A 16887-nucleotide genomic window follows, 5' to 3' on the forward strand; every position below is an offset into this window, starting at 1 on the left:
ATGCGCACGTTCACATAAAAGTGAATTCCCTGAAACTGAATTACTGCTAAGCTTGTAAGCCGCCCTGAGTCTTCGGAGAAGGGCGGGATATAAATGGAATTAAAATAAAATAAAAAATAAAAAAATAATAATTTCAGCATGGTCTGATCATGGCCAAATGGTCTGCAGATATATTTAGAAGGAAGTGCTGCTTAATTCTCGCAGTCGGTGTTGACGGGAGGGCAGAGATCTGCCCCGAGGCCTCTCATTTGTGGAGTCCCTCAGGGGTCGGTTCTCTCGCCTCTCCTGTTCAACATCTACATGAAGCCGCTGGGCGAGATCATTCGTGGTTTCGGGGTGAGGTATCATCAGTACGCTGATGATACCCAACTTTTTCTTTCCACCCCGAACCAACCCAGTGATGCCCTCGCCGTGATGTCCCGGTGCCTGGAGGCGGTTCAGGTCTGGATGGGAAGAAACAGGCTTCGTCTCAATCCCGCCAAGACTGAGTGGCTGTGCATATCGGCATCTCGGGCTAACCAGGTTATTCCACCTCTAACGATGGGGGGTGAGGTGTTACCCCCTGTTGATAGGGCTCGCAACTTGGGCGTCCTCCTGGATTCACGACTCAATTTTGAAGATCACATAGGAGCCGTGACCAGGGGGGCTTTTGCACAGGTTCGCCTGGTGCGCCAGTTGCGTCCCTATCTGGACCGAGACGCCCTACACACAGTTACTCATGCGCTTGTGACCTCCCGTTTGGACTACTGTAACGCTCTCTACATGGGGCTGCCCTTGAAGACCACTTGGAGGCTTCAACTGGTGCAGAATGCGGCCGCGCGAGTTGTAATGGGGGTCTCCTGATACTCCCATGTAACACCTCTACTCCGCGAGCTGCATTGGCTTCCAGTTGCCCTCCGGGTGAAATTCAAGGTGCTGGTTATCACCTATAAAGCCCTACATGGCCTGGGTCCGGGGTATTTGAGGGAACACCTGCTGCCGGCATCAAGTGCCCTTCGCCCATTGCGCTCCCACAGGGAGGGTCTGCTCAGGGTCCCGCCGGTAAGAGATTGCCGGCGGGTGACACCCAGGGATAGGGCCTTCTCAGTGGGGGTGCCTGCCCTCTGGAACCAGCTGCCAGTAGAGCTGAGGACTGTCCCCGACCTCCAGTCATTCCGCCGGGGCCTGAAGACCTGGCTCTTTGAGCTCTCGGGCCCAGGCTGAGGAGAAATTTATTTTAATTGGGGTTTTTAATTGTACAGGGTTGGTTTAATCTTTTTTTAAATTGGTTTTTTAACTTTTGTATGGTTGATTTTTAACTCCCTGTAAACCGCCCTGAGTCCTCAGGGAAAGGGCGGTATATAAATGCAATAAAATAAAATAAATAAATAAATAATTCAAAATGATTTACAGTCGGGTAAATGTACCTTTTACTGCAGCCAGATGTGACCCAAGTTAACTTTGTAAGTAATTCCCCCTGAATTTATTTAAATTCTCCAGCAAAGGAGCAAATGAACTCAGCTTTAGCTTCATTTGGCTACTGTCCAGCCTCAAGGGAATGGCTTGATGCCTGTCATAAGCCAGTGAAATTAATGGTGCCATGGTAATGTCCAAACAAGAAGCATAAAGAACCTGAATGACACGATATGACAGCAGGTCAGATACTTAACTCTGAATCCAGGAAGTTGGTTGTAGTGAAGACAGACAAACAAATAACGGGGAAGGAAGAGGGAAGGGTGAAGGGTGGATGGAAGAGAGGAAGCTGGAAATGGGGCCTTAGAAAGAAATGCATCAATGAGACTTCAGGTTCATCCTGGTCTCCTTCCTTGCTCCTTATTCATATCAAGGAAGATGGCATATTCAAATTGTAGGTGGGTGTTTCATTCAGGACCAACCAGAGAATCTCACAAGTGGCCTGACTTCAGAAGGTCTGGGAACTGGGGTCTGCAAAGGAACCAGAAGAAGGAAGTCTCAAGCAAACCCCTGCAGGACTATCAAGAGTACCTACACAGGTAAGTAGCTCCTTTTTCAAAACCCTAAATTAGAACAACTCTTTAAGAGTTCACACAACACACGAAACCTCAAGCCTGGGTTTACACTTGCTGGTTGCGTGTAATTTTAAGCTAAAACAAGTCAGGTGTATTATCACTTAAACTCATGGCTGGCTTCATACATCAGGGAAAGACACTGGGCTCCCACAAGGCACTCAGCCATATTTTATCCTAGTTTACCACAGTGTGTGTACTCGACCAGTGTGTGTCTGAAAAGAAGGAGTTGCAGTAGAGCAGACTGTAAGATTTCCCACCGTCTCACTGCCCAATATTTTACTTCAAGACAAATGAAAGTGCTGATTCATCTTTAATTTAATCCGATTGCCTCCAGAAGTTGTGAGTGCTCCATCACTGGAGCTTTTTAAGAAGAGACTGGACAGCCGTTTGTCTGAAATGGTACAGGGTCTTCTGCAACAGGGGGTTGGACTAGAAGACCTCCAAGGTCCCTTCCAACTCTGTTATTCTGAATGTCTGTAAGTCACCTAGAGTCACCTCTGGAGAAATGGGCAACATTCAAGTTTAATAGACATATTAATGAAATCCTTTAAATCCTATAAATCCCTGTATGACCTTTGACCCATATAAAAGGTAAAGGTAAAGGTTCCCCCGCACATGCGTGCTAGTTGTTTCCAACTCCAGAGGCCGGTGCTCATCTCCGTTTCAAAGCCAAAGAGCCAGCGCTTGTCCGAGGACGTCTCCGTGGTCATGTGGCCGGCATGACTAGATGCCAAAGGCGCACGGAACGCTGTTACCTTCCCACTGTAGTGGTCCCTATTTTTCTACTTGCATTTTTACGTGCTTTCGAACTGCTAGGTTGGCAGAAGCTGGGACGAGTAACAGGTGCTCACTCTGTTACACGGCACTCAGGATTCGACCCACCAAACTGCCGATCTTCTGATTGACAAGCTCAGTGTCCTAACCCACTGAGCCACCGCATCCCTTCACAATTGCTACTGTCCCCTAAGTCCGGGTCAACAGAAAAGGGTGTCATTCAGTAAAACAAACAGGAGCTGCATCATTCCAGGTTTGAGGGTAGCTAACGAAGCTAATTGGAAGTCAAAGGGACATGAGGGACAAGTGCACACAGGAACAAAAACAGTAAGCACATTGTCATGCTCTAGCAATCATAGCCTGTTTCAAAATCTCATTCTCTGATCATTTGTGTTGTGCCTTAAATATATGGCCGTGTCTTGTGATTTCTTCAACAGCGCACACACTTTACACATGTCAAATGTACATGCTCAAAAGCACTGCTTAAATCATGTTAAAGGAAAAGGCACTGGAACAATTCTTTTATCTCAAATTCCAGATTAGCAATGTCACCAGCCTTGTGCTTTTGGGCTGCCTGGATCTTGGCATCCCAAATCTGATCGCCCTAATAAAATGATAGTTCCATTTGATCACTGTTATCAAGAGGAGATGCTGAGATTGACAGGGATGCCATGTTGTGCTTGATCACAGAAGTGTCTTGCTAGTGGCACACAGATTATGTTCTAGAATGGCCTTTCCCTGAAAATTCCCAGAATCTCTAATATTTCCCTATTTTAGGCACTTTTTAACGATCTACCATTTCACCCAGGCCAACTTTGTATGAATACTGCATGAATTCTCTAGATTTATTTATTTATTTAATTAGTTGGATATTTCCATCCTTTCCCCTCAATGAAATTCGTTTTAATATTATTTTAATATATTGATCGTGCCGGGTACAGTGAATTAAGATCTGGGTGCGTGGGAGACAGTACAATATTCCATCTATTAACTGCACACACAAAAATGACTCAATTCAAGGAAACAGCAATTAATTGAAAAAAATATATTTTGCCTCTTCAACAAAAGCAAACACCTTCAGATCTCAACAGATAGGGGATTTTGGACTGTAGATCTGTTGTTCTTTCCCAGAGGTCCAACTCATTCTTCTCCTGACTGGGAGCTGGGAGCTCTAATTCTAACACATCTGGAGAATATAAGATTAGGAAAGGCTACTCTAATCTAATAAAACCGTAGCGGAATCAGCCAATTCCATTTTTTTTCCAATTCTTGATCAACCAACGCAGACAGGGATATAGGTCAAAGTATATGGGTCAAAGGGATGTGGTGGCTCAGTGGGTTAGGACGCTGAGCTTGTCGATCAGAAGGTCAGCAGTTTGGCGGGTCGAATCCCGAGTGCCGCATAACAGAGTGAGCACCTGTTACTCGTCCCACCTTCTGCCAACCTACCAGTTCAAAAGCACGTAAAAATGCAAGTAGAAAAATAGGGACCACTATGGTGGGAAGGTAACAGCGTTCCGTGCGCCTTTGGTGTCTAGTCATGATCAACCCCCTATGTCCAATCAGGAGACCCTATACCATTCCAGACAAATGGCTGTCCAATCTCTTCTTAAAAACCTCCAGTGATGGAGCACCTATCACCTTTAAGGAGCCATGTTTTTACTGTGGCTTCCTCTTTCCTTTTTTTCTTTCTGCCTAGGCTCTTGGGCTCTGAAAAAGCTTCCTATTTTTTGAACCCATCTACAACAGAGAAACCAATTAGCCCACGAGTGAGGCGCCTGCTGGCAGCTGGTATTGGTAAGACATTTCCCGTTTCAGAGAGAACCTTCTTTGCTATTCTCCTTCATTCCCTTTGGGGTATAATAAAATGGAAGCCCCCTTCATGGATTACTGCCTTGTCGTGGCGAAGGGGCTTGTGTAACTCAATGAAGTTATGAACTGTGCCGTGCAGGGCCACCCAAGACGGACAGGTCATAGCAGAGAGTTCTGACAAAACGTCATGCACTGGAGAAGGAAATGGCAACCCACTCCCGTATCTTTGCCATGAAAACCCCACAGACAGTACCAAAAGGCAAAAGAGGACAGGAAGGCCTGGAGGAACGTTGTCCATGGGGTCATGATGGGTCGGACACGACTTCGCAACTAACAACAACAAAATGGAAGCAAAAGATCACAGATTGCAGCTATTCCTCAACTTGCAAGCCATTCGTTTAACAATCGCACAAAGTTACGACAGACTTGAGGAAAGTGACTTATGGTCAGGACCTGCCCTTAAGGGCTGTCGCAGGATCCCTGAAGTCATGTGATCAGACTTTAGGCAACTGGCGGCAACCAACGTGCATTTATGGTGGTTGCTGTGTCACAGGGTCACACGATCGAGCAAAGTAAATAGGGGAAGCCAGATTAGCTTAACAACCACCTCTGTGTAAGGGCAGAAGTGTTTTGCTTAATAACCATGGAAGAAGGTTGTAAAATTGGGTACGACTCAATGACTCCATTGCTTGGCAATGGAAGTTCCACTCTCAATGGTAGTCATAAGTGGAGGACTAGATGTAATCCACTTGGAGTACAAGGACACGATCTTGTACATGTGGCACTTGGTGAACTCTGGGAAGTGTAGGATTAGAGGAAAACCTGCATTTCATGGCAATAAATCTTCTGCTTCATCCTTTTCTTGACAGACTATGCAAACTAATCTTAATACAGGAATGTAATACTAGGTTGGCTATTTTCCTAATATTATGCAATTAGAGAGATAAAAGGGAGCACACCACTGCCTGCAGTACTTTCACTTGTCTTGGCCCTGAGTCTTTGGCAGGCAGAAGAGTGTTTGCCCTGTGGGCAAAGGTCCCAGCTTCTGTCAGGTATGCTTTCCATTTTGGAGAATTTTCCAGCTCCCTCAGGGCTTTTCTTTACTTAAAATTGTCTGTAAGGTGGAGGCCGTGATGTCCTCTTTCTTCTGGAGCCCAATAAGAATGGAAATGAAACCAGGCGTCCAAGATTGATCTCTCCTGGTCTGTGTAGCACTGTTGTGATTCAGGGTCAGCCTGTGGGTTCGGCAGTTGGGTCAGACGACTCAGAGGAGGAGGAGGGGGGTGTTGAAGAGCTTGCTGAGGGGGTTGAAGATCTTGCTGATGAGAGCCCCCAGGAAGGCCCCTCTCATCTGGTCACGACGCAGACCCAGCTGTGTGAGCCTGACAGCGTGGATAAAGATGACCCACAGCTGGCCCTGTTCAAGGACGCCCGATGCAGGAGGCAGTCAGTCAGGAGTAAACAGAGGGAGGCAATGGGGCACCTCAGAAGGAGGCACAGAGAGGCCACGCCCTGAACTGTATTTAAGGGGAATGTGTGGGAGGGCTGGTTTGCTGATGGCAACCGCTTGGATTGTTCCTGCGTCTTAGCTCGTGTTTTATGGTTGGTGTCTTGTCTTGCTCTTGTTTTATGTGAATAAATTTGGCAGGCTTTATTCCAGCCTCTTGCCGTTTGTAAAGGGGTCGTCCCTGCTTTTGCTGCAGGGCCGGTAGCAGGCTGGTACAGAACAAGCACCACCTTCTTCACCTTGGGTGCTGCCCTGGCCTAGAATCCCAGTAGTTGTAGTCCATCAGATCTGGGAGTACTACAAGGAGTACTCAACTTACAACAGTTCGTTTAGTGACCACCCGAGGTTACAATGGCATTGGAAAAAGTGACTTATGACCGTTTTTCACACTTACGACCGTTGCAGCATCCCCATGATCACGTGATCAAAATTCAGACGCTTGGCAACTTGAGTTATAGTTATGACGGTTGCAATGTCCCGGGGTCACGTGATCCCCTTTCTCGACCTTCTGACAAGCAAAGTCAATGGGGAAGCCGGATTCACTTAACAACGGTGTTACTAAGTTAACAACTGCACTGATTCACTTAACAACTGTGGCAAGAAAGATTGCAAAATGGGGCAAACTTTAACCATTGTCTTGCTGAGCAACAGAAACTTTGGGCTCAGTTGTGGCCGTAAGTCGAAGAGTGCTTGCTGGAAATGGTAGGCATGCAGCAGGGGCATTTTACTCAAAGCTTTGTGTAGGATATTTTGTTCAGAAAAGGCGAGATGGTCCCTGCTTTTTTTCCTAAGGGATCTAACCACCTTTCAGCACTGTAACAAGTGTAACGCTGCCATGTCTCATCTGTTGGAATGCAAAATATCATTTTCTTTGCCCTACAGATATGGGGGCTGAGGAGGTGTGGAGGGCCCTTCACGAAGAACCCAAGTGCCGATACGAGATTACAGCAAGTTTGAAAGGCCGTTCGCTCTCTGAGCAGGTGAGAAGGGTGCTTGTGATGAGAAAACAAGGCCTAGCCGGAATAGGTAGTCCTCCACTTACGATCTAAGTGAATGAATCTTTATTGTCAAAGTACAACTATGTATACATTGAGATTAGCTGAGCCTCTATCTTACTACACCATGTGAACCAACTACACCACACACCGGCCTCCCAAGTCAATTCTGCATAAAATTCACACAAGTTATTTCTCATTCAAAAGCCTAACAGCCCACGGATAAAAGGTGTTTTTCAGCCTGTTGGTGCGGCTGGCTATACTCCTATATCTCCTACCCGATGGTAGGAGAGTAAAGAGGTACCATCCAGGGTGTGAGTCATCCCTGAGAATTTTCCTCTCTTCCAAGGCAACGAGCCCTGGCAATGTCATCCAGTGGTGTCAGAGAACAGCCCACAATGTCTTGTGCTGTACTCACCACCCTCTAAGTGAATCGTGCAGTCATTAAATGAAGCCAGCTTCCCTGCCCCCACTTGACTTTGCTTGTTGGAAATTGGCTGGGAAGGTCACAAATGATGATCACGTGATCCTGGGCTGCTGCAATTGTTTTAGATACTTGCTAATTGCCAAGCACCTGAATTTTGATGGCATGATCGTGAGGATGCTGCAACAGTTGTTAAATGCGAGGGCTGGTCATAAAGTCATTTTTTAAAGCCTTGTAACATGATTAAGCGGATGGTCAAGGACTATCTGTAATCTTTTCATTGCCAGGTATGTATGTATGATAAGTCAGGCTTCTCCTGAACAGAGACTTCCTGCTGCTTGAAATGTGTCATTCTGTCATGACCTGCATAATGAATTTGTATGTGATAGAAGTGGCCGCCTGGAGTCCAGTTGTTTTTAGTCCAGATGTACAGAAGCCCTAAGACAGAGGTCCCCAACCTTTTGGGCACCAGGCACCGGTTACGTGGAGACAGGTTTTTCCACAGACCAGAGGGTGCATGGTTTTGAAAATGGATTCTGCCTGGATTCTGAAAATGGGGCTTTGCTTGTTTGTGCAGACCGGTTGCTAGCATGCTGTGGCCCAGTACCGGTCCACGGACCAGGAGTTGGGGACCCGCTGCCGTAAGGGTACCTCAACCATAGTAAAGTGAAAGTCTTGCTCACAATTTCACATAAAAACAAGGCAGTGTGTGGATAAGTATGGGGAACTAATGGCATATTAGCCCAGAGTTTTATGTTTATTTATTTATTTTAATCCCATGTATATCCCGCCCTTCTCCGAAGACTCAGGGCGGCTTACAATTTAAGCACAAACCATGCTGTGTTAGTCAGATGGGCAGCATAGAAATTTAATAAATGATAAATAAATCATAAACTATTTTATACTTGAATTTAAATATGTTTTGCCTGTTGATGTTCTGGCTAACTACTTAAAAGCCAACATTATGGGACCCGTATATTTTTGCAGAATGCCCTATGGAAGCCATTCCCCAGTAGAAATTTGTCCACTCCAGAAGTCACATTCTTAAACAACGAAGTGATTTCAGTCAGAACAGCGGTCCCCAACCTTTCTGGCTCCATGCACTGGCAGCGGCAATGGCAGCAGATGGCAGTGGTGGGGATGGTTTCACACACGCAACCTTATCCCATGCAACCTTGTCCTATGTATAGGTGGAGCTTTGTGCACTTGCCCACCTCTTGCACAGAAAAAGATCCCAACAGGCCATGGACCAATATCAGTTTGTGGACCAGGGGTTGGGGACCCCTGTGTTAGAAAGGAGTATGATAACTCAATTTAAGCTTCATTTTTCATTCTGGTGAAAAACCACTCCGTTCCGTTTTATGGCTCTGCTTTTCCTTGCTGAGGTTTTTAATCTTCAGACTCAGATAAAAACAAAATTACAATTCTGGACTGTGGTCACTTAGTGGGCACTATAATTCACATTATCCCCAGCTAATATAGCCATTGTAACTAATGACTTCTAAAAGCTCCAAACTGGAGATATAGGATTAGTCTATGAGCAGCTTTTGGTACAACTACAGCTGGAATCTGTCACAGATATCCAGAAAAATAGCTGAATTAGCCCGTATCTATAACAAGAAACAAGTTTATCAATGGCACTTAGAATCATATATTTACTTGGCATAATAAATGCAGAAGGTCTGGAGTTTTCAGCTGGCAAGAGGAAAAAAAAGCAATGACAATATCAGCGCTAACAGAGTCCCTGTTTATACCTTCCTGACTTTGCTATGTCAATTAATACCTGTGGTTGAAGAGAAAGATACCATTGTTTAAATCCAAACTGAAGTGAATTGTATGTATTGACAGGAAGTCTGATTCTCTTCCTTTAAGCTGAAGTGTGGACAATACTTCCCTTGTCCACCATAAGCGATAACTGCCACAGCAAAGTGAGGAGGGCGGTATCTCCACCAACTGTAATATTGCAAATCTCCTTCTAATGAATCCAGGTTAAATGTCCTGCTTAATACAGGTAGTCCTCGACTTACAAACCACAACTGACCCAAACATTTCTGTTGCTAAGCAAAAGAGTTGGTAATTGAGTTTTGCCCCATTTTATGACTTTTCTTCCCACATTTGTTAAATTTGTAAGAAGGTTGTAAAGTGAATCTGGAGTCCCCATTGACTTTGCTTATCAGGAGGTCACAAAAGGTGATCACATGACGCTGGGACACTGCAACCGTCATAAATATGAGTTGGTTGCCAAGCATCTAAATTTTGGTTACATGATCACAGGGATGCTTAAGTAATACTCGTAGGCATGAATAAGGGTCATAAGTCACTTTTTTCAGTGCTGTTGTAACTCTGAACAGTCACTAAATGAACTGTTGTAAGTCAAGGACTAGCCCATGGAGTGGAACTATAGTTATGCCTCTAGTTAACCCCTGGCTATGCAAACCAGGTTTCTTTGTCCTCATGATATCACAAGATATTCACTCAGATCTGAACTGTTGATGCCTGGCTCTCTGCTTTGGTCCCAATTGCCAAAAAGTCGATTCAGTTTCTGCTATTTTCAGGTAGAGAACATATTAAAACTGAAGCCCTAAGAAAAACAGAGAAAAAGGAAACCCTGGCCTCTATCTATCTGTATAATATATCTTTTAAAATTTGTTTGTTTGTCCAATTTGTATAGACACCCATATATGACTCTGGATGGCTCACAACAGTTAAAACAGCAGCAGGAACAATAAAAAATAGAAATAGAAAAGAACCATACGACTATACTAAAATACTCAGTCGTTTTGAAATGAGATTGGTGGCAAATAAATTTAATAAATAAAATAAAACCTAATTAAGCATAAAAATATAATTCTAATCAGTTGCTAAGTACAATCAATGCATCAGATTTTACGGGTGAAGAGCAGGTAGAGCTGGGGGGAGGGGTAGAGTCACCAGCTTAGAGTTGTTATGTTTCCACAAAGGGTCTAAATCCAATCCCTCTTGAATTTCATTGATCCTTAGTTGGTACCAACTTAGTACTGAACTTTTGTTGACTAGATTCTTGTGCATAGGTTTGATCAATAAATCTTCTGAACTGCAACTTAACGGTATGGTCCTGATTCTTTGCACATGACAGATTTAGTGCAACCATCCCAAGTGTGGTAACACATTTGTTTGTTTGTTTGTTTGTTTATATCCCAGCTTCTTTATTTTTATGAATAACTCAAGGTGGCAAACCCCCTCCTATTTTCCCCACAGCAAAAATCCTGTGAGATAAGTTGTCATGCCTCCCGCATCTAGTTTGTGAATTTTTGATTGGTGTTGTTGTTTTTTTAATGTATATTGAGCTCCACCTGTTGGCCAAACACAAATCTTTCATTGTTTGGAAAGTTGGTTTTGATGGTGTATGACCCTACAGAGCACCCATCCTCCCTCATTATGCAAAAAAGGTGTATTCTGAGAAGCCAGACTCCATTTTGTACCATTCTGAGGTAACAGAAGCATCTAGATTAATCCAGCTTAGTCCGTGACACGTGTTCTTCTGAGGACAAAATCTATATCCCATACATAGCATCACTGTTTCACCTTATCGTGTTCTTTATTAAAGTATCAAGATCTACATTTACAGTCTGGCTTATTGAAGGATAAGAGGGCTTAGCTGCATGTCGAGCCGCACACAGAGTAATGTGTCGTGAGGACAGAACATTCATTCTGTAGTATTACACTGTCCCCCCGCGGTGTTCACCCTCCCATTAAAATTAAGAGCAAGCTTCTGGAAGGTTGCCCACCTGGAGGGTCAACAAAGTCAACCTGGCGATTGTGACCATACGTTCAAAGCCCACCCTTTTTAATGTGAATTTTTAAGCGACGCATATAAAGGGGGGGGAGGCTTTGAGTGCAAAATCTTGGCTGCTGTCTTGGCTTTTTTGACGACCTCACACCCTCCCCCACCCCCATCCAGGATTGCCCCTGTTTCGACTTGATGTACAGCCATTGTCTGAAGCACCACTGCCTTTTTCCAGGTACCCTGGCTGGGACGCCCTGCGACCACCCGCAGGCTACGGCAAGTGGCTAGCTGGCAGCAGCAGCTGTGTGCAATGCATCGTTTGGGGAAGCAGCACCAGTATGCAGCCCTCTATCTCCTGGCCACAAATCAGCCGCCTGACCTCAACGACTCCTATGGTACCGAAGGGCCAACCCGCTACTTCCACACTACTTTGAGCAAGAAACAGATATCATCACCTGGCATCAACCCTTCTAGGACGTGCTGCTACTCCAGTGGCAAGAGAAAAACACGGGAGCAATTTTCCTGACATTTGTGCACGGGATGCAGAGTGGATCTTGCCATCCCCCAGCAGACACCCTGAACGAGGAAGGGTGTTTCAAGCCTGTGTTGGAAGATGATCAGGAGCTCTTGATGGATCGTTCCTTCAGGACTGTCTAATGCTGCCTTCTGCCCACTACAACAAAGCTGCAGGTGGTCCTCAACTTACAACTGATCGCTTAGTGACTGAAGTTACGAAACAACCCCCCAAAAGGACCTTTTGATCCTGATTTGAAGTTCCACCTCCCCCCTGTGGTCCTGCGATCACATTTTGGGCACTCAGAAACTAGCTTGCATTTATGACTGATTGCAGCGTCCCACAGTCACATGACTCTGATTTACAATGTTTTTTTATTTGGAAATTGGCATTTATGTCCAGTTTCCAGCAAAAAAAAGAAAAAGAAATAAAAATCACCCATTGGCTAAAATGGGTTCACTTAACAACTGCTGCTGCTGCTGCTGCAAAAAAAGTTGTAAAATCAGACACAGTCACATGATGACCCAGCATGACTTAACAACTGTAATTCCAGGCTCCATTGTTTTAAGTTGGAGGCCACCTGTACTTGTTATGCTGAATGAGTCTCTACATTTGGACGTGTTTTAGTCAAAACAGCTGCATGGAACAGAGAGCCCTGGACCATTTCTCCTCCTGCACCACTTGAAAATCACCTTCCTCCTCTTTCAGTTGTTACTGATCTCAGTATGAAATCAGAGCTACCACTCTATCTCTGGGTGTGTTTGGTTGGTATCCATGGAAACAGGAATGTGACCTGTGTCACCTCTTAGAAGTGTATTTGCACAGCATGATGGAATCACCTCCCTGTACTAGCAGGGCTCAATCAGTGATAACCTAGCTTGGAAAAGGGACAAGTAATACCCTCTTCTTAGCTGCCACAAAAAAGGCTGGAGGGTTCTTGACAATGGACAATAATATCACAGTGGCACAATAAGAGTTGATATGAAGATGGGATGGTTTCATTGGATGGAAGCACCCATCAAGTAAGGTAGAGGTGGAGAACCATGGTCCCTTTATGACTTGTGGACTAATAATAATAATAAAGTAATAATAATAATAAAGTTGGAAGGGACCTTGGAGGTCATTTAGTCCAACCCCCTGCTCAGGCAGGAAACCCTTTCGGACAAATGGCTGTCCAGTATTTTTTTAAAAACTTCCAGTGTTGGAGCATTCACAGCATTCACAGCCCACAAGTCATAAAGGAGCCATAGTTCTCCACTCCTGAATTTGTTTCCTTTCCAGAAATGCTCTGCCTACTGATCCTCTCCATCTATACCATTACTCAGATGTCTGTAAATCACGGGTGTCAAACTCGCCACATCACGGGACGTGTCCCAATGTATCTCAACTCTTTTTGCATTGTCTTTTTGCAATGGGGTGGGCATGGCTTCAGTATGATGAAACCGGCCCGCGGGCCAGCAGCTTGACAGCCCTGCGTAAATGAAGAAAATATTATGGATGGATGAAATGGAAATTAATCAAGGAGAGATCCAACCTAGAAGTAAGGAGAAATTTCCTGACAGTGAGAACAATTAATCAACGGAACAGCCTGCCTCCAGAAGTTGTGGGTACTCCAACACTGCAGATTTTTAAGAAGAGACTGGATAGTCATTTGTCTGAAAAGGTATAGGGCCTCCTGCTTGAGCAGGGGGTTGGACTAGAAGACCTCCAAGGTCCCTTCCAACTCTGTTATTCTGTTTACAAATGCTACTTGTATAAGTCTTTAGCAATCTCTAAAAAAAAGACAAGTTCTGATAAACAATTGAAGCTTTTCTCCCATGAACCTATAGCCTAACAGTAATGATCCATTTCTGGACAAGATAAGGAGCATATAAATTAAATCAATAAATCTCTACAATTCTGTTTCAACTCTCAGATCCCTGCATTATCACCTTCTCCATATGTTTCTGTAGATAACTTATCCAGCTTTCACCTTTTCCCAAATGAGGTCTTGTGAAGTCATTTCAAAGAGGAACCCCATCACTGGCAGTGTGTAAACTCTTTGAAATACATTGTTTTTTTACTCCGAAATAAAGAAGGGGAGGGAAGAAATAACAGCCTTCAGAAAGAGCCATGGTGCTGGTTAGTAAGAACCTCTGATGTGGAGTATTTGCATATGAACAATGAAATCGAGAATTTTCCACGATGATCCCCAGAAGGATACTGAACTGTAGGCAGCTATAGCCTCATTCGTTCTCCCACCAGTAGGGGCTGAAGCCAGCGGAGAGATAAGGCCAACCCCCTTATCAGGCATTTCACGAAAAGAGCCTGATGTGCCAGCAACCTCACATAAAACATCGAAATGTGATGGATGTAACCCCCAAGAGAAAAATGGGCAATGGGTATCATAGCAGGAGTCCTTGAAATAGCCACATCCAGATGAAGTAGCAAATTCCCACACTCCAAAGATATTAAAGGCGGGGCAGAGGGTAATTTTCGTATTCCTGTTGAACATGTGGTTGCATTCACTGCTCTTCAAGGTCAGCAATTTTTGTCTCTGGTGACTCCTGAGTTGGCTTCTTGCCAGCGTGTGCATCTCTCCCAGCCTCTTCCAGCTGTTGGCTGAGAAGAACCAAGGTACGCAGAAGCAGCTGACTTTGCCCAGATGGCAGGCATCAGACCTTCTGAACCTCAGTTTCTAATGCTTAAAATGGGCATAATTGAGGGGCAGATCAAAAAGAGATCCTTGGTCAGGATCTTTTGAAACTTTTGAAAAAGTCCATCAGTTTTCAGGTCTGTTATTCAGGGAGAGAGGCACTCTGCCCACAGCCTGGAGTTGGATCCTGATTTACTCAAGGTTGACTCAGCCTTCCATCCTTCCGAGGTTGGTAAAATGAGGACCCAGATTGTTGAGAGCAATATGCTGACTCTGTAAACTATTCAAAGAGTGCTGTAAAGCCCTATGGAGCAGTATATATATCTAAATGTTATTGCTATTCAGGCAACCTGTATAATTTGCCCCTGGAGTTTGATTTGTCATTTGCAGGGTTGCAGGAACGGAGCTTGGAGCTTGGCCGGCTGCACCACAGTCTTGGCTCACGATATACTAGAACACCCAGATCCTTTTCACACATTCTCTGCCCAAGCCACCCTGTGCTAGTCACTTTCGTGTTTTTTTTTTCCTCCTGCGATGCACAACTTTACATTTCTTCCTGTTACATTTGGTCTTGTTTGTTTCAGCTCAACGTTCAAGCCAGTCTACATCTTTTAAAATCTTCTCTTCTAAAATGTAATCCACTCCTCCTGGCTTTATGTCATCTGAAAATTTAATAGTCCTCTTCTAAGTCCCACAATCCTTCTTTAGCCCTAAATCCCAGCCTGAAACCCAAGCATTGTGAGCAGGATATTAATTCAGGAGCTCTGGCATGGGTTAATGTGTTGGTTTTCGCTGAACCTTATGCATTTTTCGATGCTTTTTTAAGGAGGCGATGGCAAGCCACTTCTGAAAAACATTGCCAAGAAAACTGTAGGGACTTGTCCAGGCAGTCTCTGAGAACTGGTCATGACTGAACAGAAGAAAAGAAGAAGGGAAAAAAAAGAGAGAGAGAGCATCTGAGCATCGTGATTAAGGTAGCAGGATAAAAACTGGAAGATTTCGAGTTCTAGTCTTGCCTGAGACACAAAGAGAGGTGAGTAACCATGGGCCAGTCCCTCTCTTTCAGCCCTGGGGAGGAGACAGTGACAAACTACAGGCAGTCCTCAACTTACAACAGTTCATTTGGTGACTGTTCAAAGTCACAAGAGCAGTGGAAAAAAGTGAGTTGTGACCATTTTTCACACTTATGACCTTTGTAGCATCCCCATGCTCATGTGATCAAAATTCAGATGTTTGGCAACTGGTTCATACTTATGACCATTGCTGTGTCCCAAGGTCATGTGATCACCTTTTGCAACCTTTGGACAAGCAAAATCGTTGGGGACGCCAGATTCACTTAACAACCGTGACTAGAAAGATCGTAAAATGGGGCAAAACTCACTTAACGGATGTCTCACTTAGCAACAGAAATGTTGGGCTCAGTTGTGGTTGCAAGTCGAGAACTACCTGTATTTCTGAGCAATCTTGCCATGAAAACTGCAGGGACTAGTTCAGGCAGTCACCAGACATCAAAAATCAACTTGAAGGCACACAGGATAATATAACAATAGAAATAGACTTATAAACCGCTTCACAGTGCGTTACAACCTTCTCTAAGCAGCTTACAGAGTCAGCCTATTGCCCCAAACAATCTGGGTCCTCGTTTTACCCACCTCGGAAGAATTGGAAGGCTGAGTCAACCTTGAGCCGGTGAGGATCGAACTCCTGGCAGTGGATGAATAAATAAATAAATATCCTGCATCTCATTAAAGGCTTTCAGGAGCTTATAACAGTAAAGTTGGAAGGGACCTTGGAGGTCATCTAGTCCAACCCCCTGCTCAGGCAGGAAACCCTATACCATTTCAGACAAATGGCTGTCCAGTCTCTTCTTAAAAACTTCCAGTGTTGGAGCTTCTGCTGGTTTACAGCTCAACCTCTGGGTCGTCGCAAAAGTGTGGCTGCCACACACGTCTACGAAAAAGAGATGGCTCTCAAAATCTGAGAGTAGACTAGTTCTGAAGGCCACGAACCTTGCTGCGGTGGAGATCTGGTTGCGGATCGCTAATCAGACTCCTAAACCTGGTCTGTGAAAATCCAGCGGACGATAGCGTGACAAGGGAGCGTTTTCTGTATCTCTTTGCGGGGGTCATCTAGATGTTGTCAGCCCAGACTTGGTAGCTCCTAAGGCAGGTGCTAGTTACAACTTCTGTGTCAGGATCCAGAGATTTCTGCTGGACCGGAGCACGTATAACCCTGTCCGTCAGTGTGTAAGTCAGGCCAAACACCTGTATGCTGGATCAGACAAGCTAGTGCTCCTTGGAAGAACCGCAGGGAATCACCTTTCCCTCCTGTCAGGCACCAGGCCATTCCCGGAAACGGGGAGAGTCTCTTATCTACCTAGTTGCCTTACCTTGGCTCAGCTGCCAAGGAGGGCTGATCCCTCCCTTCCTCCCG

At 44.9% G+C, this 16887-nt stretch overlaps 1 protein-coding gene across 1 annotated transcript; it reads left to right on the top strand.

Annotated features, from left to right (window-relative positions):
* Positions 1-1893: 1893 nt before the first annotated feature.
* Positions 1894-13703, top strand: LOC310636356 (uncharacterized protein). Its single transcript, XM_083356112.1, has 4 exons — positions 1894-1991; positions 4501-4598; positions 7003-7100; positions 11541-13703. The coding sequence occupies exons 3-4, from the start codon at positions 7005-7007 to the stop codon at positions 11829-11831; spliced, it is 387 nt and encodes a 128-aa protein (XP_083212238.1). The 5' UTR covers positions 1894-1991; positions 4501-4598; positions 7003-7004; the 3' UTR covers positions 11832-13703.
* The last annotated feature ends 3184 nt before the right edge of the window (positions 13704-16887 follow it).

This window comes from Vipera ursinii (genome assembly GCF_947247035.1).
Source record: "Vipera ursinii genome assembly, chromosome: 2".
Lineage (NCBI taxonomy): Eukaryota > Metazoa > Chordata > Lepidosauria > Squamata > Viperidae > Vipera > Vipera ursinii.

What these genes read in the sequence shown, in the direction of transcription:
- LOC310636356 (XM_083356112.1), top strand. Translation starts at nt 7,005, where the DNA reads ATGGGGGCTGAGGAGGTGTGGAGGGCCCTTCACGAAGAACCCAAGTGC. An exon ending in GCCGTTCGCTCTCTGAGCAG is followed by an intron (nt 7,101 to 11,540) that starts GTGAGAAGGGTG and finishes GCCTTTTTCCAG; the next exon opens with GTACCCTGGCTGGGACGCCC.